General features: G+C 42.8%; 1 protein-coding gene across 1 annotated transcript; it reads left to right on the forward strand.

Annotated features, from left to right (window-relative positions):
* The first annotated feature begins 10805 nt into the window (after positions 1-10805).
* LOC123086053 (villin-2) lies at positions 10806-24032 on the forward strand. The gene is made up of 24 exons (XM_044507743.1): positions 10806-11060; positions 11761-11868; positions 11966-12065; positions 12163-12231; positions 12329-12565; positions 12644-12821; positions 12906-13038; positions 13713-13872; positions 13949-14102; positions 14184-14284; positions 14379-14537; positions 14846-14914; positions 14992-15060; positions 15329-15466; positions 16221-16349; positions 17538-17685; positions 17816-17826; positions 17917-18057; positions 18138-18263; positions 22606-22662; positions 22774-22872; positions 22961-23159; positions 23249-23433; positions 23539-24032. Exons 2-24 carry the CDS (start codon positions 11813-11815, stop codon positions 23650-23652), a joined length of 2832 nt encoding a protein of 943 aa, XP_044363678.1. The 5' UTR covers positions 10806-11060; positions 11761-11812; the 3' UTR covers positions 23653-24032.
* Positions 24033-26310: the final 2278 nt, after the last annotated feature.

The raw sequence follows: 26310 nt of genomic DNA on the forward strand, positions 1-26310 counted from the left end.
GATTGCTACTGAGGATGGTGGGTATGAGTCCGCTAGTGACTATGAAAAGGAAACTTTGGCTCTTATTACACATGAAGAACATGGTGGAGATGATTCTGATCATGAGACGCAATACATGGCTGCTGAAGATGCTGACAGGTATGAATGTTTAGTTGCTCAACGTGTTTTGAGTGTGCAGGTTACACAAGCTGAGCAAAATCAGAGGCATAATTTGTTCCATACAAAGGGAGTTGTGAAGGAACATTCTGTTCACGTCATCATAGATGGAGGGAGCTGCAACAACTTGGCTAGCATGGAGATGGTGGAGAAGCTCTCTCTCACCATAAGACCGCATCCACATCTTTACTACATCTAATGGTTCAACAACAGCGGCAAGGTTAAGGTAACACATACTGTTCGTGTGCATTTTAGTATCTCTACATATGCTGATTATGTTGATTGTGATGTGGTACCCATGCAAGCATGTTCCTTATTTCTTGGTAGACCATGGCAATTTGATAAAAATTCTGTACACCATGGTAGAAATAATCAGTATACTCTTGTTCATAAGGATAAAAATATTACTTTGCTTCCTATGACTCCTGAATCCATTTTGAAAGATGATATTAATAGAGCTAATAAAGAAAAACATGAGAAAAATAAAGAGTGAAAATCAGATTGTGGCAAAAGAATTTGAGCAACAAATGAAACCTAATAAGAAACCATCTAGTGTTGCCTCTAAAATTAAATTGAAAAGTGCATGTTTACTTGCCACAAAATCTGATATTGATGAGCTAGATTTCAGCAAATCTGTTTGCTATGCTTTTGTGTGCAAAGAGGCATTATTTTCATTTGAGGACGTGCCTTCCTCTTTGCCTCCTGCTGTCACTAACATTTTGCAAGAGTTCCCTTACGTCTTTCCACAAGACGTGCCACCGAGATTACCACCTATTCGAGGGATTGAGCATCAAATTGACTTAATTCCCGGTGCATCATTACCCAACCGTGCGTCATACCGTACCAATCCAAAGGAGACGAAGGAGATTATGCGTCAAGTCCAGGAGCTGCTCAACAAAGGTTATATACGCGAATCCCTTAGTCCTTGTGCTGTTCCTATTATTTTAGTGCCGAAAAAGGATGATACGTCGCGTATGTGTGTTGATTGTAGAGGCATTAATAATATTACTATTCGTTATCGTCATCCTTGATGAGGACCGCCTATTCGAGGGATTGAGCATTAGATTGACTTAATTCCCGGTGCTTCACTGCCAAACCATGCACCATACCGTACCAATCCAGAGGAGACGAAGGAGATTATGCGTCAAGTACAAGAGCTTCTCGACAAAGGTTATATACGCGAATCCCTTAGTCCTTGTGCTGTTCCTATTATTCTAGTGCTGAAAAAGGATGGTACATCACGTATGTGTGTTGATTGTAGAGGCATTAATAATATTACTATTCGTTATCGTCATCGTATTCCTAGGCTAGATGATATGCTTGATGAATTGAGTGGCTCTACAATATTCTCCAAAGTTGATTTGCGTAGTGGCTACCATCAAATTCGTATGAAATTGGGAGATGAATGGAAAACAACATTTAAAACTAAGTTTGGATTATATGAGTGGTTAGTCATGCCTTTTGGGTTAACTAATGCACCTAGTACTTTCATGAGATTAATGAACGAAGTTTTACGTGCTTTCATTGGACGATTTGTGGTAATTTACTTTGATGACATATTGATTTATAGCAGATCTTTGGAAGAACATTTGGAACATTTACGTGCTGTTTTTATTGCTCTACGTGATGCACGTTTGTTTGGTAACCTTGGGAAGTGCACCTTTTGCACCGACCGAGTATCTTTTCTTGGCTATGTTGTTACTCCACAGGGAATTGAAGTTGATAAAGCCAAGATTGAAGCTATTGAGAGTTGGCCGCAGCCCAAAACGGTCACACAAGTGAGGAGTTTTCTTGGCCTCGCTGGATTCTATAGGCGTTTCGTGAGAGATTTCAGCACCATTGCTGCACCTCTCAATGAGCTTACAAAGAAAGATGTGCCTTTTCTTTGGGGTACCGCACAGGAAGAAGCCTTCACGGTATTGAAAGATAAGTTGACACATGCTCCTTTACTCCAACTTCCTGATTTTAATAAGACTTTTGAGCTTGAATGTGATGCTAGTGGAATTGGATTAGGAGGTGTTTATTACAAGATGGCAAACCTGTTGCATACTTTTCTGAAAAATTGAGTGGGCCTAGTCTGAATTATTCTACTTATGATAAAGAATTATATGCTCTTGTTCGGACTTTAGAAACATGGCAACATTATTTATGGTCCAAAGAATTTGTTATACATTCTGATCATGAATCTTTGAAACATATTAAAAGTCAAGCTAAACTGAATCGTAGACATGCTAAATGGGTTGAATTCATTGAGACTTTCCCTTATGTCATTAAACACAAGAAGGGAAAAGAAAATGTTATTGCTGATGCATTGTATCGTCGCTATACTATGCTTTCACAACTTGACTTCAAAATATTTGGTTTGGAGACCATCAAAGATCAATATGTGCATGATGCTGATTTTAAAGATGTAATGCAGAATTGTAAAGAAGGAAGAATGTGGAACAAGTTTGTTGTTAATGATGGATTTGTGTTTCGTGCTAACAAGCTATGCATTCCAGCTAGCTCCGTTCGTCTTTTGTTGTTGCAGGAGGCGCATGGAGGAGGATTAATGGGACACTTTGGCGTGAAGAAGACGGAGGACGTACTTGCTACACATTTCTTTTGGCCAAAGATGAGACGGGATGTTGAGCGTTTTATTGCTCGCTGCACTACATGTCAAAAAGCTAAGTCATGACTCAATCCTCATGGTTTATATATGCCTTTGCCTGTACCTAGTGTTCCTTGGGAGGATATATCTATGGACTTTGTTTTAGGTTTACCTCGAACAAAGAAGGGGAGGGATAGCATATTTGTTGTCGTGGATAGATTCTCGAAAATGGCACACTTTATACCATGTCATAAAAGCGATGATGCTGTTAATGTTGCTGATTTGTTCTTTCGTGAAATTATTCGCTTGCATGGTGTGCCAAATACTATTGTTTCAGATCGTGATACTAAATTTCTTAGCCACTTTTGGAGATGTTTATGGGCTAAGTTGGGGACTAAACTGCTTTTTAGTACTACTTGTCACCCCCAAACTGATGGACAAACTGAAGTAGTCAATAGAACGTTGTCTACTATGCTTAGGGCTGTTTTGAAGAATAATAAGAAAATGTGGGAGGAACGCTTGCCTCATATTGAATTTGCTTATAATCGTTCATTGCATTCTACTACTAAGATGTGCCCTTTTGAAGTTGTGTATGGTTTCCTACCTCGTGCACCTATTGATTTGTTGCCTCTTCCATCTTCGGAGAAGGTTAATTTTGATGCTAAACAACGTGCTGAATTGATTTTAAAAATGCATGAGTTAACTAAGGAAAACATTGAGCGTATGAATGCTAAATATAAACTTGCTGGAGATAAGGGTAGAAAACATGTTGTGTTTGCACCTGGAGATCTTGTTTGGTTACATTTGCGTAAGGATAGATTTCCTGATTTGCGCAAATCAAAGTTAATGCCACGTGTTGATGGTCCCTTTAAGGTGTTAGAGAAAATAAATGATAATGCATATAAACTTGAGCTGCCTGCAGATTTTGGGGTTAGTCCCACTTTTAACATTGCAGATTTGAAGCCTTATTTGGGTGAGGAAGATGAACTTCGGTCGAGGACGACTTCATTTCAAGAAGGGGAGGATGATGAGGACATCAATACAATTGTTACACCCACAGCCCCTGCTGCTATACATACTGGACCAATTACTAGAGCTCGTGCACGCCAACTAAATTACCAGGTACTTTCGTTTCTTGGTAATGATTCTAATGTTCATGAGAATATGATGCTGCCTAAATTGGATACATTTGTTTTGCTTACAAATGAAGGGCCTAGCTTGGAGAAGGATGAACATTGGAGCAAGAACAAGCATGGAGATGATGGCATGCGCAAGGGGAACAAGAACGGAGTTACAAGTGATGATTTCAGGACTTTGAAGCCACCATAATGGGTGCATGAAGCCTTGGACGAAATATACAAGATGCCACTTCATAAATTTCGTCCTGAGGCTATTTTAGGTGCTGCGTCTCCTTATTATTGGGCCAGGCCCATGTAATTTCGAAATACATAAGTATAGGCTATTTTTAGAGTCCGTATGTGTGGGGAAACAAGAGATAGGGTTGATTTCGGACCCCTCCACCAAGGGCCACGAAATTCCCCCCTCTTCCTCCATATATACAACCCTTAGGGCATCATTTAGACTTTGGGTTTTGTTTAGATTAAAAGTTCGCCATAGCTGCAACTTTGCGTACTTCGTTTGTGTTCAACGACCAGACAAAGGCGTCACAGAACCCCACCTTGATCAATAAAGCTTTCATCTTATATTCGCGATATCCAGATTGCAATCTCAGTTTCTTGCTTGTTCTTTGTTTGCTCGCAGGAAACAGACCCTCGTGGTCAGGTTGATCGTGCTCCGGCGTGGTCAATAACCTCTTGGAGTTGGTTTAGCGATTGCTAAGGCGCGACGTCCTCGCACGTTCGTAGTCGGATCGTCAAAGTTGACTGCCACCAAAGCGATATCCATCATCTCATCGAAAGACGGGACACCTTTGCCTCTATCAATCCTATTCCTAGGCTAGACGACATGCTTGATGAATTGAGTGGCTCTACAATATTCTCCAAAGTTGATTTGCGTAGTGGATACCATCAAATTCTTATGAAATTGGGAGATGAATGGAACAACATTTAAAACTAAGTTTGGATTATATGAGTGGTTAGTCATGCCTTTTGGGTTAACTAATGCACCTAGTACTTTCATGAGGTTAATGAACGAAGTTTTACGTGCTTTCATTGGACGATTTGTGGTAGTCTATTTTGATGATATACTGATTTATAGTAAATCTTTGGAGGAACATTTGGAACATTTACGTGTTGTTTTTATTGCTCTACGTGATGCACGTTTGTTTGGTAACCTTGGAAAGTGGACCTTTTGCACCGACCGAGTATCTTTTCTTGGCTATGTTGTTACTCCATAGGGAATTGAAGTTGATAAAGCCAAGATTGAAGCTATTGAGAGTTGGCCGCAGCCCAAAACGGTCACACAAGTGAGGAGTTTCCTTGGCCTCGCTGGTTTCTATAGGCGTTTTGTGAGAGATTTCAGCACCATTGCTGCACCTCTCAACGAGCTTACAAAGAAGGATGTGCCTTTTGTTTGGGGTACCACACAGGAAGAAGCCTTCACGGTATTGAAAGATAAGTTGACACATGCTCCTTTACTCCAACTTCCTGATTTTAATAAGACTTTTGAGCTTGAATGTGATGCTAGTGGAATTGGATTAGGAGGTGTGTTATTACAAGATGGCAAACCTGTTGCTTACTTTTCTGAAAAATTGAGTGGGCCTAGTCTGAACTATTCTACTTATGATAAAGAATTATATGCTCTTGCTCGGACCTTAGAAACATGGCAACACTATTTATGGCCCAAGGAATTTGTTATACATTCTGATCATGAATCTTTGAAACACATTAAAAGTCAAGCAAAACTGAACCGTAGACATGCTAAATGGGTTGAATTCATTGAGACTTTCCCTTATGTCATTAAACACAAGAAGGGTAAAGAAAATGTTATTGCTGATGCATTGTCTCGTCGTTATACCATGCTTTCACAACTTGACTTTAAAATATTTGGTTTGGAGACCATCAAAGATCAATATGTGCATGATGCTCAATTTAAAGATGTATTGCAGAATTGTAAGGAAGGGAGAACTTGGAACAAGTTCGTTCTTAACGATGGATTTGTGTTTCTTGCTAACAAGCTATGCATTCCAGCTAGCTCCGTTCGTCTTTTGTTGTTGCAGGAGGCGCATGGAGGAGGATTAATGGGACACTTTGGCATCAAGAAGACGGAGGATATACTTGCTACACATTTCTTTTGGCCAAAGATGAGACGGGATGTTGAGCGTTTTGTTGCTCGCTACACTACATGTCAAAAAGCTAAGTCACGACTCAATCCTCATGGTTTATATATGCCTTTTCCTATACCTAGTGTTCCTTGGGAGGATATATCTATGAACTTTGTTTTAGGTTTACCTCGAACAAAGAAGGGTAGGGATAGCATATTTGTTGTCGTGGATAGGTTCTCAAAAATGGCACACTTTATACCATGTCATAAAAGCGATGATGCTGTTAATGTTGCTGATTTGTTCTTTCGTGAAATTATTCGCTTGCATGGTGTGCCAAATACTATTGTTTCAGATCGTGATACTAAATTTCTTAGCCACTTTCGGAGATGTTTATGGGCTAAGTTGGGGACTAAACTGCTTTTTAGTACTACTTGTCACCCGGCCACCAAACTAATGGACAAACTGAAGTAGTCAATAGAACATTGTCTACTATGCTTAGGGTTGTTTTGAAGAATAATAAGAAAATGTGGGAAGAATGCTTGACTCATATTGAATTTGCTTATAATCGTTCTTTGCATTCTACTACTAAGATGTGCCCTTTTGAAATTGTGTATGGTTTCCTACCTCGTGCACCTATTGATTTGTTGCCTCTTCCATCTTCGGAGAAGGTTAATTTCGATGCAAAAGAACATGCTGAATTGATTTTAAAAATGCATGAGTTAACTAAGGAAAACATTGAGCGTATGAATGCTAAATATAAACTTGCTGGAGATAAGGGTAGAAAACATGTTGTGTTTGCACCTGGAGATCTTGTTTGGTTACATTTGCATAAGGATAGATTTCCTAATTTGTGCAAATCAAAGCTAATGCCACGTGCTGATGGGCCTTTTAAGGTGTTGGAGAAAATAAATGATAGTGCATATAAACTTGAGTTGCCTGCAGATTTTGGGGTTAGTCCCACTTTTAACATTGCAGATCTAAAGCCTTATTTGGGTGAGGAAGATGAGCTTCCGTCGAGGAAGACTTCATTTCAAGAAGGGGAGGATGATGAGGATATTAATACCATTGTTACACCCACAGCCCCTGCTGCTATACATACTGGACCAATTACTAGAGCTCGCGCACGTCAATTAAATTATCAGGTACTTTCATTTCTTGGTAATGATTCTAATGTTCATGAGAATATGATGCTGCCTAAATTGGATAGATTTGTTTTGCTTACAAATGAAGGGGCTGGCATGGATAAGAGGGATGAACACTGGAGCAAGACCAAGCATGGAGATGATGGCATGCGCAAGGGGATCCGGAACGGAGTTACAAGTGATGATTTCAAGACTTTGAAGCCACCATAAGGAGTGCATGAAGCCTTGGACGAAATATACAAGATGCCACTTCATAAATTTCGTCCAAAGGCTATTCAAGGTGCTGCATCACCTTATTATTGGGCCAGGCCCATGTATTTTTGAAATACTTAAGAATAGGTTGTTTTTAGAGTCCGTATGTGTGGGGAAACAAGAGTTAGGCTTGGTTCCGGACCCCTCCTCCAAGGGCCACGAAATTCCCCTTTTCCTCCATATATACAACCCTTAGGGCGTCGTTTAGACTTCAGGTTTTGTTTAGATAAAAGTTCGCCATAACTGCAACATCGCAAACTTCATTTGTGTTCAACGACCAGACAAAGGCATCACCGAACCCCACCTTGATCAATAAAGCTTTCCTCTTATATTCGCAATATCCAGATTGCAATCCCAGTTTCTTGCTTGTTCTTCGTTTGCCTGCAGGAAACAGACCTTCGTGGTCAGGTTGATCGTGCTCCGGCGTGGTCAATAACCTCTCAGAGTTGGTTTAGCGATTGCTAAGGCGCGATGTCCTCGCATGTTCGTAGTCGGATCGTCAAAGTCGACTTCCTCCAAAACGATAGCCACCATCTCATCGAAAGACAGGACACCTTTGCCTCTATCACACCTGCCATCCACAAGGGTGGAGGGGCGCCCTACCCCCTGGGCGCGCCCCCTGTCTTGTGGGCCACCTGGCAGGCCCCCGATGCCCATATTCTGCTATATGGTGTGTTTTGACCTGGAAAAAAAAATCAGAAGAAAGCTTTCGGGACGAAGCGCCGCCGTCTCGAGGCGGAACTTGGGCAGAACCAATCTAGGGCTCCAGCGGAGCTGTTTTGCCGGGGAAACTTCCCTCCCAGAGGGGGAAATCGAAGCCATCGTCATCACCAACGATCCTCTCATCGAGAGGGGGTCAATCTCCATCAACATCTCCACCAGCACCATCTCCTCTCAAACCCTATTTCATCTCTTGTATCTGATCTTTGTTTCAAAACCTCAGATTCGTACCTGTGGGTTGCTAGTAGTGTTGATTACTCCTTGTAGTTGATGCTAGTTGGTTTATTCGGTGAAAGATCATATGTTCAGATCCTTAATGATAATTAATACTCCTCTGATTATGAACATGCACATGCTTTGTGAGTAGTTACGTTTGTTTCTGAGAACGTGGGAGAAGTTTTGTTATAAGTAATCATGTGAATTTGGTATTGTTCGATATTTTGATGAGATGTATGTTGTCTTTCCTCTAGTTGTGTTATGTGAACGTCGACTACATGATGCTTCACCATGATTTAGGCCTATGGAAAGGCATTGGGAAGTAATAAGTAGATGATGGGTTGCTAGAGTGTCAGAAGCTTAAACCTAGTTTATGCGTTGCTTCGTAAGGGGCTGATTTGGATACATATGTTTCATGATATGGTTAGATTTATATTAATTCTTCTTTCATAGTTGCGGATTCTTGCAAGACGGGTTAATCATAAGTAGGAGGCTTGTTCAAGGAAGGGCAGCACCCATGCACTGGTCCACCCATATATCAAATTATCAAAGTAACGAATGCGAATCATATGAGCATGATGAAAACTAACTTGACAACAATTCCCATGTGTCCTCGCGAGCACTTTGCTTTATATAAGAGTTTGTCCAGGCTTGTCATTTGCTAAAAAAGGATTGGGCCACCTTGCTGCACCTTGTTTACTTTTGTTACTTGTTACTCGTTACGAATTATCTTATCACACAACTATCTGTTACCGATAATTTCAGTGCTTGCAAAGAATACCTTGCTAAAAACCGCTTGTCATTTCCTTCTGCTCCTCGCTGGGTTCGACACTCTTACTTATCGAAAGGACTACGATAGATCACCTATACTTGTGGGTCATCAATGAGGATATAGTATTATATGAGTTATGTGATTCGGTGACCGAATGTTGTTAGGAGTCCTGGATGAGATCACAGACATAACGAGGAGTCTCGAAATGATCGAGAGGTAAATATTGATATATAGGACGATAGTATTCGGACACCGAAAGTGTTTCAGGGGTTGCCGGGTACTTATCGGGTCACCGAAAGGGGTTTCGGGCAGGGAAAATTTTGTTTTTGCCACTCTAGATTTTGCCAATTTTCCTTATGACACTCTAGATTTTGACATTTCACTTTTGCCACTCTTAGCTTTTGACAATTATCACAATTGACATTTCATGGCAAAAGCAAAATAATTTCATTTTATTTTTGTCACTCTTAGCTTTTGAAATGTATCACAATTGCCACTCTGCAAATTTTGCTTTTGCCATGGAAATAGCAATTGTGATAATTGTCAAAAACTAAGAGTGGCAAAAGTGAAATGTCAAAATCTAAAGTGGCATAAGAAAAATTGGCAAAATCTAGAGTGGCAAAAACAAAATTTTCCCTTTCGGGCACCCCTAGCAAAAAAATATGGGCCTTATGGGCCAAGAGGGGAAACGCACCAACCCCCTATGGGCCGGCCTATGAGAAGAAGGAAAGAGGGGAAAGGGAAAGAAAAGAGAGGAATAGGATCCCCCTTCCTTCCCTCTCCCCCCTCTTTCCTTCCCCCTCAGTTATATATGGAAAGGGGGGGGGCAGGGCAAGGCAAGAGCCCTAGGGCTGCCGCTAGGTCTCTTGGGGCGCCCTAGGGGCTGCCTCCTCCCCTCCCACCTATATATACATGGGAGGGGATGCCACACAAGGACAACAGAACATTGTCTTAGTCGTGTGCGGCGCCCCCCGTTCACCGTTTGCTCCATCGGTCATATTTTTGTAGTGCTTAGGCAAAGCCCTACGGAGAACACATCACCATCACCGTCATCACACCGTCGTGCTGCCGAAACTCATCTATTACCTCGCCGTCTTGCTGGATCAAGAAGGCAGAGGATGTCACCGAGCTGAACGTGTGCAGAACGCGGAGGTGTCGTGCGTTCGGTACTAGATCGGTTGGAGCGCGAAGAAAAAGTTCGACTACATCAACCGCGTTGTGAAACGCTTTCGCTTACGGTCTACGAGGGTATGTAGACACACTCCCCCCCTCGTTGCTATGCATCTTCATGGATAGATTATTGATTGTGCGTAATTTTTTTTGTTTTCATGCAACGTTTCCCAACATAAACGTGTTTAAAATATGGTAGCAGATCGACTGGTGTCGTATAATCTCATAGAATACGATACTGTTATATGGTTACATAAAGGACCATAATGTATCAAGGAGTTTCTGTCTCTCGATTGTAACCCTAACATCTTGCAAAAATTTCTTTCAACCAGCAAACAAAATATAAAATAATAAAATAAAGCTCTTTTTTGAAATAAAATAAAGCTCTGAGTCAGAAGAAAAGTGTTTATCATCACACACCGTGTGTGTGTGTGTGTGGGTAGCAGCGTTTCAACCGCAGGGCCGCACGGGCGGATCTATTTGCCGGTTTAAGAGTTCCGCATCCATCTCCCTTCCCTCGCTCCTCCGTCTCTGCCGCTGCCGTATAAATAGGCAGGGGGCGTTTTCTTAAAAAAGCCAGGCCCGAAACGCCGCTGCGTTGTATTTCTTAGATCTCCGTTCCATCCCACACACGCCCGCCCACGACACAAGAGAGTGGTGGTGAGGAGGAGGAGGAGGAGGACGGGAGCAAATCATAGCTAGCGCCACCCCGCTTCCTTCCTTTATTTAGCCAGCCTCGCCTCCGCATTTTCCTGCCACCTCCATCCATCCCCCCATCTATCCATCCCTCGCGCCCCGTCCCACCGGGATCGTTCCAAGGTATGCATCTCTCGTCGATTCTCGGGCTGCCAAGGTTTAGTTTCCTTGTCATTTGATCCCACTAGTGTGTGTGGCTCCGGCCGGCGTGTCGTATTTCGGGTGGGATTAAAGGTCCCCACTACGTTTCGAGGCTGGGATTGTGGTTTGTTTCATCCACCGATCGTCAGGAATAGGGGTTAAATGCAATTGGTTAAATGTGAGCGGTCGGCCAACGTCTGATATAGGTCAGTTGTCGTCAATGATCCGGTTGGCCGAGCTCATCGGACATTGATCACTGCGTCTCCGATCGCCTACATATTTCAATGCGATTCCCACACATGGTCGTTGGTTCTGCGCATGCATGCCTAGGTTCAGGTCTTCTCATCAGACTTGCAGTTTTTGGTCCGAGCAAGAAATACTGCAGTCCATGCCTCGTGATTTGTCACGGCTGCTCTTCTCTTATTTACTACTCCCTCCGTTCCGAATTACTTGTCGCGGGTATGGATGTATCTAGATGTATTTTAGTTCTAGATAAATCCATTTCTGCGACGAGTAATTTGGAACGGAGTGAGTACATTATTGATTCCTTTCTCCCAGCTGCTAATATCGTTCGTATCTTATTAATTTTATTCAAATCCATGTCTATCTAGGATATAGAGTAACTATAGTTCTCCTTTTTCTATATGAGCTAACTATAGTGTTTCTCTGGTTCCTTTCTCAGTATACAAGTTCCAGGTGTTGTGTGGTGGAGTCCCCTTTAAGGTTGCTTCTAAATGTCAAGTGCAAAACAGGTGCTTGATCCTGCATTTCAAGGAGCTGGCCAAAAACCGTATCCTTTTCATTTCTTCAAATAGGCCCTGTTGCTTTGCTTTCGCCCAATACTTCCCTTGCCTCTTTATGTTGCATGCCCCTTAACAACACTACAGTGGGACAGAAATATGGCGGATTGAAGATTTTAAGCCAGTTCCTTTGCCAAAGTCAGATTATGGTAAATTCTACTGTGGAGATTCATATATTGTTCTGCAGGTGATTGTTTCTTCTTTCAGAGGAATCTTTCTGAATTCCTATTTCTTCTCACCAAGAATACCCTTTTTAATACTACTGGTTTTCATATTTCTGCTAGACGACTTGTAACAGGGGCGGTGCTTACCTCTCTGACATTCACTTCTGGATTGGGAAAGATTCTAGTCAGGTACATCTTCTATAATACCAAAACCTTTTCTGTACCGAGCACAATGGCATTTCCCTCTAGCTCAGTCCTCATCCTCACTTGATATCTTGTCATACAGGATGAAGCTGGCACTTCAGCAATCAAGACAGTTGAACTTGATTCCATGCTTGGGGGTCGTGCAGTCCAGCACAGGGAACCCCAAGGCTATGAATCTGATAAGTTCCTATCATACTTCAAGCCATGCATTATACCCATGGAGGGAGGTTTTGCTTCTGGGTTTAGAAAGCCAGAGGAGGACAAATTTGAAACACGGCTGTATATTTGCAAAGGAAAGAGAGCTATCAGAGTTAAAGAGGTGTAATACATTTCCTTTCTTCCGGTGCTTCCAGAAATACATATCAAGAACTAATCGTACAGTGTCTTGTTTATTCAGGTTCCATTTGCTCGTTCCTCACTAAACCACGATGATGTCTTTATCTTAGATACTGAAAAGAAAATATATCAATTCAATGGTGCTAACTCCAATATTCAAGAAAGAGCCAAAGCACTGGAAGTGATCCAACATTTAAAGGACAAGTACCATGAAGGAGTTTGTGATGTTGCAATTGTTGGTGAGATGGCCAACATTTTAACTAAATACTTGTGACATAGTGAAGCAAGTAAACGTATTTACTTATAGTTGCTTTTTATAATAGATGATGGAAAATTGCAAGCAGAATCAGATTCCGGTGAATTCTGGGTGGTTTTTGGTGGTTTTGCACCAATAGGGAAGAAAGCTATAAGTGATGATGATGTTATTCTTGAAGCTACACCAACAAAGCTTTACAGGTACCTCTACAAGGATAATTTTTTTTGAAATAATTGTAAAAGGATTGCAACATGAAACTAACCAACAATTAGGTACTCATCAATTTTGAACTTATGCATTGTTATAGTGAATTACATATTTGTACCTACAAAAGGCAGTTACACCTATTGGAGAGTCAGAAGTGAGGGCTGTGAGATGTGAGTCAGTAGGTTGAGAAGTTGGAGACTTCGTACCTCTCTTCGTAAAACAGAAACTTCACATATAGAAGTTTATGGTTAAAGAGTGTAGCCATTGAAATAGCTCGACTCTATGCTGAAACTAAAATCCTTTGGACGGTGTTCGGATATCTTTCATTACCATTTCTTAGATTAGCCTGCTCTTTATATAGGTTTCTGCAGTTTCCTGTTAGTCAAGTAATATCTACTGAATGGGCAGCAGACTTCTAGTTGACCTGTAAAGTTTATCACTCCCTCCATCCCATTATATAAGATGTTATTACAACCAATATGCGAGGGAGTACTATATATGGAGTATATCGGTTGTAATAGCATCTTATATTATGGGATGGAGGGAGTACTATATATGTAGGTCTGCTTGCCCCATTGCACGCTAGATTTATTTTACAAGTTTTCAGTCTCAACTTTGTATTCATTCCTTGAACTGTCTTCACACATGTCAACTGTTATGTTTGCAGTGTCAATAATGGTAAACTGACGTTAGAAGATACCGTTTTGACAAAATCAATTCTTGAGAACACTAAATGCTTTTTACTTGACTGCGGGTCCGAGTTATATGTATGGGTTGGTCGAGTAACACAAGTGGATGATAGGAAAGCTGCAAGTGTGGCGGTTGAGGTAAACGCACAGGACATCATTTTGAGCTTGTTATCTTGTTCAAATAAGTCATCCTATCTATATATTTGATTTGCAGGAATTCATTGTTAAGCAAAATAGGCCAAAGACAACAAGAGTAACTCAAGTAATTCAAGGTTATGAGGACCATACGTTCAAGTCCAAATTTGATTCGTGGCCTGTAACTAACGCGGCAGGAGCCAGCGGGGAGGATGGCCGAGGAAAAGTTGCAGGTAGTTTATTTTTTATTGTACATTGGGATATTAAAAAGTTCCTCTTTTGATTGGTGTTGATAATACTTCGTTCTCCTCTAGCGCTGTTGAAGAAAAAAGGTGATGTCAAGGGAGCCTCAAAAAACAGCCCTGCAGTAAATGAGGAAATTCTTCCTTTGCTAGAAGGCGGTGGAAAGCTTGAGGTTTTGCTTATCATGCATCACAATTTACATGTTATTTTAATAACCACAACTGGAAACAGGAAAGTGCCATAAAAACATTGTGCACATATTTCAGGTATGGTGTGTTGATGGCAGTGCTAAGACTGCTCTTCCGAAGGAAGATCTTGGAAAATTTCATAGCGGGGATTGTTATATTGTTCTCTACACATATCATTCGGGTGACAAAAGAGAAGAATTCTATCTAACTTACTGGATTGGGAAGAATAGTATACTGGTAATTGGGTTTTCACCGTTCTCAAATGTTTTATACACAGCACCTTACTATTGGTTATATTTGCTTTCTCGTCTTTTTTTCGAGATTGCCCCATATTTTTGTGCCTTTTCTTACTTTGCGTGTGATCACCACATCATTGTGATGATAAATTTGATTGATTGTATTGCACGTTTTCTTCTTGACCTTTCTGTTATTTTTAATGAATTCTTATTCTTCTCAGCACAATTAGTTATTTCTATGCTAGGTTTGTTATTAATCCCCACCCCACCACAAAACTGTGAACTTACTCTGTGATTTATTTCTAACAGGAAGATCAGCATACGGCTCTTCAAATAACTAATACAATTTGGAATTCAATGAAAGGAAGACCTATTCTGGTACTGTATTTATGTCGTGACAATTTGCACAAAATATCCAGAAAGGAGTTTGACATGTCTTGTATTTGGTATTGCAGGGTCGTATTTATGAAGGGAAGGAGCCTCCACAGTTTATTGCTCTTTTCCAGCCCATGGTTATTCTTAAGGTATGGTCTCTACTTCCTACCTTACTCAAGTAATGTATACTGATTGGGTTCATAATAAGTGCTATCCTGTGAGGAGCAAACTATGGACTGATAGTTCTAAAAAAAAAAACTATGGATTGATCTGTATAGCTGAAGATATTTACATTGTCAAATACTCCCTCTGTAAACTTTTGTAAGGCTTTTTAGATCACTAAAGTATGATCTAAAAAGTCCTATAAAAGTTTACAGAGGAAGTATCAACTAAGTTTATATTACTAAAATCATGCAGGGTGGAATCAGCTGTGGGTACAAGAATTCTGTACAAGAGAAGGGCTTGCCAGATGAAACATATCCTGGCACTGGTGTCGCTCTTGTTAGAATTAATGGAACATCAATTCATAACAATAAAACACTTCAAGTCGATGAGGTATGGTCTACCTCTACCTGTGCTTATTTGATTCAAAATGATAATATTTCTTGGAATTATGAAACTGTATTTAATGCTTATTTTTATGTTGTTAAGATGACATATCATAATAATGACTAAGAATTTAGTTAGCTTCTGAGATTCTTTTTGCTCAAATGTAGTTTCATGATTTGGCATAAATGATTCATAATAGAGTACCGTAATGGTGAACAGTGAAAAATTCATAGTATTGTGGTTTACCCGTGCTGTTAGGAAGCAATGCTGTGAAGTAAATATAGTAGGTTAACCTGTGATTGCGCATCCATCATTTGTGCATCTGCGCGTTAAAATTTTGGTGAGTTTTTGTACACAATCATCGTGACTTACATGCCATTTTATAGTTAATGTGATTGCTTATGAAAAAATGGATTTTATTTCGTAATCATTTGAAATGGGCACTAGGGAAAACCAGTGGAAAAACCAGAGATGGGAGTGGGAAAAAATCAAAATTGGGAGGAGGGAGGGCTGACCATACGTGGGGGTTTGGACGAAGGAAAGAAGAGCAAACGTCAACCTTATGTTCTTTCTAAATAGTGGAGATAGAGATTGGACTGGTTTTCCGATAATAAAACTCTGTCGCCCACATTCTTGTTCTTCAGAATGACCTTTTAGCTTACTTTGCTCATTAAAAACTTTACATATTTACCACTAACCTTAGGTAGTACGAATCAAACGTTTGCTACCTTTAATTAACTTGTCAGTAACAATTTTATAGGTGTCAACATCCTTGAGTTCCACGAATTGTTTTGTCTTGCAATCTGGAAATTCAGTGTTTATATGGATTGGCAACACAAGTTCTTATGAACAACAACAGTGGGCTGCAAAAATTGCTGAGTTCTTGAAGGTATGAAAAAAGATACCACCTTGTTATTTCCCTTCTGTCTTTTCTAGTTAGTGCAATTTCGTGTTTACAAAAAAAAAGATAAGCTGTGCTCCTATTGAGAACTTGATAAATCTGTGAAAGTGAACCTCATGTTACATTTTCTCATTCTCATAAAATATCTTTCTAGGCCTTAGATCAAATGAGATGACATCTGTTGAGTTGTATCTAGTTGTGTTTGTGTGTGGCCATGAGTCCCATATACTCTTGTAAGGGCGGTATGTACGTGACTTGTACTATGATCCTTATGATATAAATGAGACATGTTCACCTGGAATGAAAAGCTTCTGCAGAACTTACGGTGAACCTGGAGAGGAAAAAAATCATCCCGAATTTTTATTTGGACTAATCTACTAGAAGAATTAATTTCAAGATAAAATTTAACAGTGTATCAATACCAGTCTTATTTTGACCAAGTTTATCTAAAGGTAGTTCATGTTAACAACTTTACCATATTCGAGCTGTAAGTGGCCAAATATGAGCAAATTTGTATAGAAATACCAAAGTGCTCTTAGCTACATTTTTCTTCATTTTATTTTAAGTGCCTTTTCATGCAATTTCTGATATTAAAACCAAACCACTATGCATAACAGATGCACCAGTTGCACATGTGACACTGAAGTTACAAACAACTGGAAAGGCTACACAAAATCTGTCTGTTTGATTGAAGGGTACTTGTTTCTACCTAATAAATTGCATGAAAGCAATGCAATATTTGAATTAAGATGGTTGTTTACAGTTTCTGTCGTAAATTTTGTACTCCCTCCGATCCATATTACTTGTCGCTCAAACGGATGTATCTAGAAATATTTCAGTGCTAGATACATCCATTTGAGCGACAAGTAATATGGATCGGAGTGAGTAGCACTTAAAAAAACACTGACCTTCATGAGTAAAACATTAGAGAATATGAAATAATATGAACATGATTGCTGTCACAGATAAGGCCTGTTTGGAACGCGGGCATTTTGTAGGAAACAGTTGCATCCTACAGAAGGAAACAGGGCAAATCCCTGCTTCCAAACGAGGCTGACTTGGTTGTCAAGCCCCTCGAATATCCTGTTCTTACTACAGAACGTTTGATATTTCCATCAATTTCCAGCTACTTATTGCTAACTATAATTATGCGATGTGATGTGTTCCAAACCACAGCCTGGCGTTGCTGTCAAACATTGCAAGGAGGGAACTGAAAGCTCTTCTTTCTGGTCTGCTCTTGGTGGAAAACAGGATTACTCAAATAAAAATGCCACACAGGATGTTGTTAGAGAACCCCATCTCTACACATTCTCATTTAGGAATGGTCAGTTCTATCCTGAACTTAAATCCATATGTTTTTTTTATTGCTACTACTTTGGGAGTTTATGTTCTTTAAGTACCCTAATCATCTTCTGTTGTGTTGTTTTCATTGTTCATGTCGCGCCACTTATCAGGCAAGCTGGAGGTTTGTCATCTTATTCTATGAAGCCTAAATTTTGTATGCTCCAGCACTTCTTCAGGATTGCAAATTTTGAAAAAGCTTCTGTATCTGTAGGTAACTGAAGTTTACAATTTTTCACAAGATGATCTGTTGACCGAAGATGTGATGGTACTTGACACACATGCCGAAGTCTTTGTCTGGATGGGTCAGTGTGTGGACACAAAAGAGAAACAAATGGCATTTGAAATTGGCGAGGTATAATATGAAGTATTATCTTTGTTGTTTTCATCTGTATTAGTACCGTTCAACGTAGATAAATAACCACTTCTCCGCAGAAATACATAGAACATGCGGTGACCTTCGAAGGTCTTGCTCCTGACGTGCCTCTCTATAAAGTCAGTGAAGGGAATGAACCTTGCTTCTTTAGGACATACTTCTCCTGGGATAACACAAGATCTCTGGTATGCCATTCTTATTTACCAATTGCATCTTACTTTTTTTTTCTCTCACTTCTAACTCTGTTCTATTTATCACCATTTATATGGGGTAGCAGATATTTTGAACGGTTTACTTGAGGGGCATTGCTGGCTTTGTATATGAAAATCTTTCCTGTCTTTTAGTTTCTTTCGCCCTGCTTTATATACATAGCAACGATCAACAACAACCCGGTACAACGCATGCCACCACAACACACGCACGCACCCAAGGCAGGATACATAGCTGCTGATCGTAGCAACACCACCCCTAGCACTACAAGAGCAACCGGGGGCTCAACCGGGAACACGCCACCGCAAAGAAATGAAGCCGCATACGATGAACCGTGGGCTTCAAGGCGGCACCTTCAGGAAGGATACAACACCGGAGCGCTGTCACCGCCCGATCTGTGGATCAGAGTTTCCCCTGGAGCAGCATGACGGACAGTGAGAGCCGCGACGACGCCTTCACGAAGGGAACGAGCTTCGCCACTGTCGGTCCTTCCGAAGATAGAACAGGTTTTTAGCCCGGCCAACACTCACCACCACCGAACGCCACACCCCGGCTACCATGCCGCCCACACGGCCATGGCCACCGGGCAGCACCAAGCCACGTGCTCTGCCCAAAAGCACCGCGCTACCACCTCCAAGGCCGCCGCCCTGGCATCCAAGACCTTGACACCACCTCACCTGAGATCCGCAACTACCCCAGCGAAAGAGACGAGTGGAAAGGACCCGCCTTTCACACCCCTGGGCAGCCCCCAGCGCTGAGACCCAATAGGCCGGCCAAAGCTGGCCTCCATCGACCCGTCGTGCAGCACTGGGCGCGAGGCGAGCTCGGTCATATGGCACCGTGTGCGAGACGAGGTCGGTCCTGCTGCACCGTGCGCGAGACGAGCTCGGTCTGCACCGCGCGCGAGACGAGGTCGGTCTTGCCGCACCGGGCTCAAGACGACTATCGACCGCAGCTGGGAGAAGGACAGCCCTTCGATGAAAGTAGCGTCCGTATGATGAGGAGAGGGGTCGAAGGCCGACACATGCCGCCTACGAGCGAGCCGCCGCCAGAACAAGCCAGCCGCCGCCGCAACCAACCTGCCACCTCACGAGCCGCTGACCGACAGGACGATGCCGGAGAAGACCAGCCGCCGCCGTGGAACGGCCCGGACCACCGCCATGAGCCACCACCATGCCGTGGCAGCCCACATTCACACCTGGACCTTGAGGGCCAGCCCCGAGCCGCCCGCCGGCGGCCATGGTCCAGATCCGAGCTGATCTGGCCGGCCACCACCGCCGCCAGCAGCAGCAGGCGTGCCGCCCTGGTCCACGGCCATCGCCACGACCCCACCAGGTCGCAGCCCACCCCTGCACCGCCTGACGCCCACATGCCTGCCAGACCAGATCTGATCTGGACAGGGCCGCCACCGCCGCCACGCGCGCGCCGCCGCCGCCGCCAAGTGCGCGCCGGCCCGCCCCCACCCGATCTGGCCCGAGCGAATCCGCCGCAGCCGCCGCAGCCGCCGCACCGCAAATGCCAGCCTAGCCGCCTCCGCGACGCCACCAGGCGCCCTCACCGCTGATCCGGATCAACGCCGCTGGCCCCCTCCCCGGGACGAGCGGCCGACCCACGCCAGCCATGGATCTCGCACGGAGGGGAGACGAAGGCTTTGCCCGGCGGCACTGTTGTGCGGCGGCAGGGGAGGAACAGAGGGAGGAGGTGAGGGGCAGCGGCGATTAGGGTTCCCCCAGGTGCTCGTGGGAGCACGGCGGGAGGGAGAGGGGAGAGAGTCCTGGCGTTCCTTTCTAACCAAAGATTGTGGAATCCCACTATTATGATAGAAGTCAATTCTCTGACCTTAGTCCGAACCTGTTGCTTATCGAGCACCACCGTTCTCTCGCGTTGATGTTCATATTTGGAGTTAAGCTCCCAAGTCTGAAGCCACGGAGGAAAAAACCCCGGAAATGTCTGGCAAACGAGCACTGCACCATGAGATGGTCGATGAACTCCGCAGCCTGATTGCAAAGCAGGCAGCAGGGTGGGTGTTGCATTCCACTTCAGGCGAGCCGATCTGCTGTCTAACGTGGATCTCTAATCACAAGGCATGTGAAGAACTGTTCCTTGGGAGGGGCAGCATTCTTCAATAGCACACTAGCATAGTCCGCTTCCTCTGTACCGAAGAAAAAAGCTTGGTAGGCCGAGCTGGTTGTGTATTTCACGGATGCCATCAGTCTCCAAGTGAAACTGTCCTCCACATCTCTCAGCGGCGGTGTCATCTGGATAAGCCTCCATAGCTCCATGAATTCAATGATCACATCTAAGGTGAGGGTCCCTCTGATATCATTAATCAACTTGCCCTCTGCTAGAGCGTCCGCCACTGATCTCCCTTTACCACCTTAGCCTTCACCAATGGTTATAAATTTGGTGCGATGTCGTGAGCACTGCATCCCTCAGTCTACCTATCATGCCAAAAGCTCACCGTATCATCTCTGCTAATCGTGCACTTGGTCGCCACAAGAAAGAGTTGTGTGGCCTCCTCGGAGATAGAGGGTGATAGCCTGGGCCAAACCCTGATTGGCCCAGTTCTCTGAAGTCAGAGCCAGCGAATCTGCAAAGCCTTATTGAGATAATTAAGTCGATGAATGCCAATGGTTTGCAAATCAGCTCTCAAGCAACCAGGCAATGACCTCCCTTTGCCTCCTTGGTGCCCCTCCAGAAAAAAATATGGCAGAGCTCGGTGATGGTCTTGAAAATCCATGGAGGGAGCTCAAGGGAAAGCATATGGTAAATCGTGATCGCAGTGAGCACAAATTTGGTCCACAGGAGGTGCAGTACCTTATTCAAAGTGAGCGACGTGAAGAATCTAGAAAACTAATCCACAGGAACTTATGAATCTTGGGAAGTAACTGCAGTTGGTGTACACACTTTGTTTTCACTAATTTGGCCCAATATTGGTTAATACAAGCCACTAAGGGACTTGGGAGGTTAGACATAATTCTGCTCAGATATCAAAACTAAAATAATTGGACGAACTGTAAACATGGATATGTTCGTCCATATAAAGAAATTGTGCAAAGTGGTGACAATATGATAGCTGGTGGAAGAAAACAGAAACGTTTGGGAATACAAATTTGAATTTGATGTAAAATAAGATGATTTTTTTCCGCGGTTGATGAGCTGCTCCCACAGCCATAGTCTCAAAAAAAAAAGTGCCATGAGCATTACATGTATGTAAAGTGTTTTTTTCCTGTAAGTTGTCAGTGCTTGTATTCTTTAATTCAAAACCTTAATATTTATTTTAGAGCAAAGGCTGTTATGGCTGAGCTTTGTATTGAAAACCTTAAAGTCATAAGTTTTTGCTGGGGCTGCAAGCTTGCAGGTAAAGTATATTACTCCGCTATTTGACTATAACTATCCCTAGCCCACCACATACACATCAAAGAAATAATTTAATGTAAGAAAAAGTTTGTAAAAAATTACTATGAACGGCATACGTAAATTGCAGAAGCTTACTACACCCTGGTTATCTCAATGGACATTTATTTGAAATGGAGAATCCCAAGGTTGTGGACAATCTAGTGAAATGAAGGAAATATGAGAAACATTGCCTACTAGCTCTACCAGACCACCTACTCTAGCAGTTACTACATGAGCTTAAAAGAATCAAGCAAAACCATCACCATTACCAAAGATTGCTTGGGAGAATAGTTAACAAGGTTAAGAACCAATTGATAAGTTCCTAAAGAAGTCAAATATGTGTTTTTAACCGACACTACTTGAGATCATCCTACAGCCGGTGTCGTATTTGTTCGGAGCGGCCAAATAGACTATCTCGAGAAGTCACTTTGGAGGTACCAGAATTATCCAGACTTTATCATGGTTCCATGGAATATCTGCTCCTCTTATCAAGTCCGCTGGCATTCCTGTTCTGGTACTGTCCAAAAAATATATATCTGGGAGCTGGATTATTTAGATTTTAGGGGTTTACATTCACAACTTTCTAAACTAACCCAATCAATTCTATACCTGTAAGTTTGAGTTAACCCTGAAAATTCAGTAGGAGGATTGTTGAAGTGATTCTATACCTGTAAGTTAAGTTAACCCTGAAAACTCAGTAGGAGGATTGTTGAAGTGATAGAACTACCCTATACCCTTTTCACTGTTCTTTTTCTTTCTTCTATCTCGCCTCCATAATTATATCGCTGTGGTAAATGCCAGCATTGCTATTTCTCCTTGATTTCTTACACTGGCCTGTGTTATCACATTTGGTCGTACCACTTTCCTTTCTCACACTTGTTTTAGGATGTTTTATAATAAACTTCGCCCTTGAAACAGATTCACGGGAATTCATTTCAGAAGAAACTTTCACTTATGTTTGGAATGCGTTCAGAGGCAAGTTACATTTTTTTTCTCTTGAAGTATTTGCTCTATTGTTTATGGAAAAGGTACTTGGAAATGTAAAGCCAATTTCAGTTTTGTAAAGTAGTTAATAATTGCTTGCAGAGCGGGCCTAAGGGCTCAGGTGATGGTGGACCAACTCAAAGGGCATCAGCACTGGCTGCACTTTCATCCGCTTTTAATCCATCTTCCCAGGATAAACAGGTAAGTTAAGCATTTCTTAGCCAACTATTATTAACTAATTAATAAAATGCATATCTGACAAGTCAACTAATGTTGTGATCTTCTTTAGTCTACTGATAGGCCTCAAAGCTCTGGTGATGGTGGACCTACTCAGCGTGCTTCGGCATTGGCTGCATTATCATCTGCACTCAATACGTCAGGGAAACCCAAAAGCCCACAATCACAATCTCGTGCAGGTCAAGGGTCTCAGAGAGCAGCTGCTGTTTCAGCATTGTCTAATGTTTTAGCTGCCGAAAGTCCCCGCATTGGTAAGCGGAGATTTGTGTTTACGTTCTTGTTTCTTCATCTTGATTGATACCAAATACTGTACGTATTAACAACTTGAGCTGATTAACAGATGCAGAGGGTGAAGCAGCGGGGTCCTCAGAATTTGATATGGTGGATGAGGGGGAGCGAACTGAGCCTGACGTATCACGGGAAGAGACTGCCAACGAAAATGGTGGTGAAACAGTCTTCAGCTATGACCGTCTGATATCAAAGTCTACCGACCCTGTCCGTGGAATAGATTACAAGCGCAGAGAGGTTTGTCATTTTCATAGCCTTTTTTTTAATGATAATAAAGTCGGCCATAGAAATCTATAACCTGCCGGATTTCAAAGGCTTATTCCACTATATATGCTTTTGCAGACATATTTGTCGGACAGTGAATTCCAGACTGTATTTGGTATGAGCAAGGAGGAGTTCTACAAGCAGCCAAGGTGGAAGCAAGAACAGCAGAAAAGAAAAGCGGATCTTTTCTGAAGCATAGCCTTCTCCGGCCGGTGCATCCTAGTTTTCTCTTCCATGAACAAGCCCATGCATGCCCAGCAGTCTTTTCATGTTCCAGACGCGAGACTACCTGCTGCTGGTTTATCTGCTGATTTGATTTCCCCAAGTTTTATAGGGTACAGTATTATTTATATTATTCCTACATGATCTGCGTTACGCAAGTCCAAGGGTCGTCCCTACATCAATTACTCTGAGCTTCTCGTGGTTATTCTTCGTCGATGCACATTGTGCACACTATTTCCATGCTCAAATTTGTAACAAGGGCCGCTCTTGGCGTCGTTTCGTTTCTGATGGTCATGCTATGTTGGCACTGAGATGTATGACACAAATTCATATCCAGATTTCTGCTTTTACTTTTGTTTTCTTTTGACAAAATATACTTCTGCCTTTTAGACTTGTATTTTTTGTGTGTCACTACTTGGAAATTGGTCGTTGTCGAGTGTTGTTATCTTTGCCGAGAGTCGAACTGCGGGAGCTCGAAAAAAAACAACGTAAGCCGAGTACGGTTCTTGGTAATGACTTGGCAGAGGCATTCCGTTGCTGAGAGCTAGGTAAAGGGAACTCGGTAAGCAAAATAAACTCGGCTTATACTAACTATGCTGAGTTTCTTGCAGGCCAAACTCGGCAAAGTTTACCACATGAAACATGTGGTAAGCAATCCAAACAAATCAAAAAAAAACTCGGCAAAGTTTGTGCCATGTGACGACAACATCGGTTGTTGTGTACTCTGTCATGGTGGGCCGAGTTTGTCAAGCTCCCACATTACCGCCGAGTTTGTCAAGCTCCCACATTACCATACTTGGCATAGTTTTTGTAAGATATTTTTTTTCTTTTCACCACGTGGACTGTTTTGCCAAGTTGCCGGCCGTAAGCACTCGTTAGCTGATCTGACCTGAATTATTTCTTATACATACTGATCCCCTGCCGCCTCCTCCTCACTGTCATTGTGCTGCCCACACCTACCCACACCCCGACAGCTTCTCCTCCGGCCGTCTCCCCAGGCCGCTCCTCCCCTCCCGGCGACGCACTCCACCATTTTGGACTCTAACCAATGGAACCAAAAGTCTGAAATGATGGAAAAGGCTAGACAATTCACATATACACTTCAACACGTTCTCTCACATGTGATACGGGAAGTCAACATGTGGCTAGTACATGAAGCTTAACATGGGGTATCAGGGGCTAAGATATTGAGTTCAAGTTCTGACTTTTGCAATTTATCAAAAAAATCTTGCCCTCGCCCCCTCTGTGCCCATGTATAGTCCTCTGGAGTCATATCTATGAGTCTATTCACGTATCGTCTTTCCGCGTCACACGTGAGAGGGGGTGTTGAAGTGTATGGATTGTCTAATCTGTTCCATTAGTTCAGACTTTTATTGTGTTAACTAGTGCATGAAACTTAACAATGAATAGTTGTAATCAGACCTTCTTTTGACATATCTATCCTATTCTTATTTGGGTACCATATGCACCTCTACACATATGAATAATGAAATTAATTTATATATGCATGCATGTATATATGGAAATGGATATGGAAATTTCATATGAATATTGTTATGGATAAGTTTTGTGTGTGTGAGAGGAGGGGAGGGGGATAGGATGAGGTTAGGAGAATAGGGTGGGTCTACTGTATAGACATCTTTTCTTTCTTTCCCTAATAATAAAGCGATTATCGCTTCTGCCCGTCAGCTCACTGTCGTCGCGCTTTTGCTAAACCCCCATGTGTTTTTAATACAACCCGTAGTCCTTCTTCTAATAAAAACGGTTCGTTGAAAAAGGTGAGGTGCGGGCGGAGCTGGGCGGAGCAGCAGCAGAAGGGGCGGCGCGGCGGAGCGGGAGAAGCCGGTTGAGCCCTTGTCACCGGACGGCTACAACCGTCTCCTGCTTCCTTTCCAGCCGCAGCGAAGCAGGAGAGGTTGAGGGGCAGGCGGAGTGGGAGAGGTTCAGGCACGACGCGGCGGAGCATGAGAGGTTCAGGGACGGTGCCAGCGGAGCAGGAGAGGTTCATGGGCGGTGCCCTTGTTGCCAGACAGCCATCCTTGCTGCGCTTGATGGAGGACAGAAGGGGGAACATTTTCTGGTGGGTACGCCGGCCGCGGGTGCGCTTCAATGTGACATGTCTGCCGCCGCCAATCCTCTCCGGCCTCCTCCGTCGTATCCTTCTCAATCTCCAACGAGCTGCTCCCGTGTCATGATTTGGATGGACGATCGGAGTCCGTGTCCTTGTCCAACACCTAGCAATGGAGTGCCCGACCTGGATTTGAGTTGCTTGCTATAAGAAGGAGCGGTCCTCGGCTGGAATCTCCATCAGATTGCGTCCTTGGACCATAAGCTCCATCAAAGCCTATCCAAATTGCTTTTTTGACACAACGTACAATGTCAGCGTTGAGTTCGCCGGAGGAAGAAGTGTCGACTTAAGCTTCATGTACTAGCCACATGTTGACTTCCATCCATCCATCTGTCCAACCATCCAGACAATCCACATATACACTTCAACATGTGGCTAATCGAAGACCATCTGTCCAACCGTCCAATTTCGCCTGCCTCGGCTACACCAGAGGTATGTATCCCCTTCATATTCACTGGATGGAATCCCCTGTTTGTCTCTTGCCTCTTGTCTTCGATTCT

This window comes from Triticum aestivum, chromosome 4A, assembly GCF_018294505.1.
Source record: "Triticum aestivum cultivar Chinese Spring chromosome 4A, IWGSC CS RefSeq v2.1, whole genome shotgun sequence".
NCBI classification, from domain to species: domain Eukaryota; kingdom Viridiplantae; phylum Streptophyta; class Magnoliopsida; order Poales; family Poaceae; genus Triticum; species Triticum aestivum.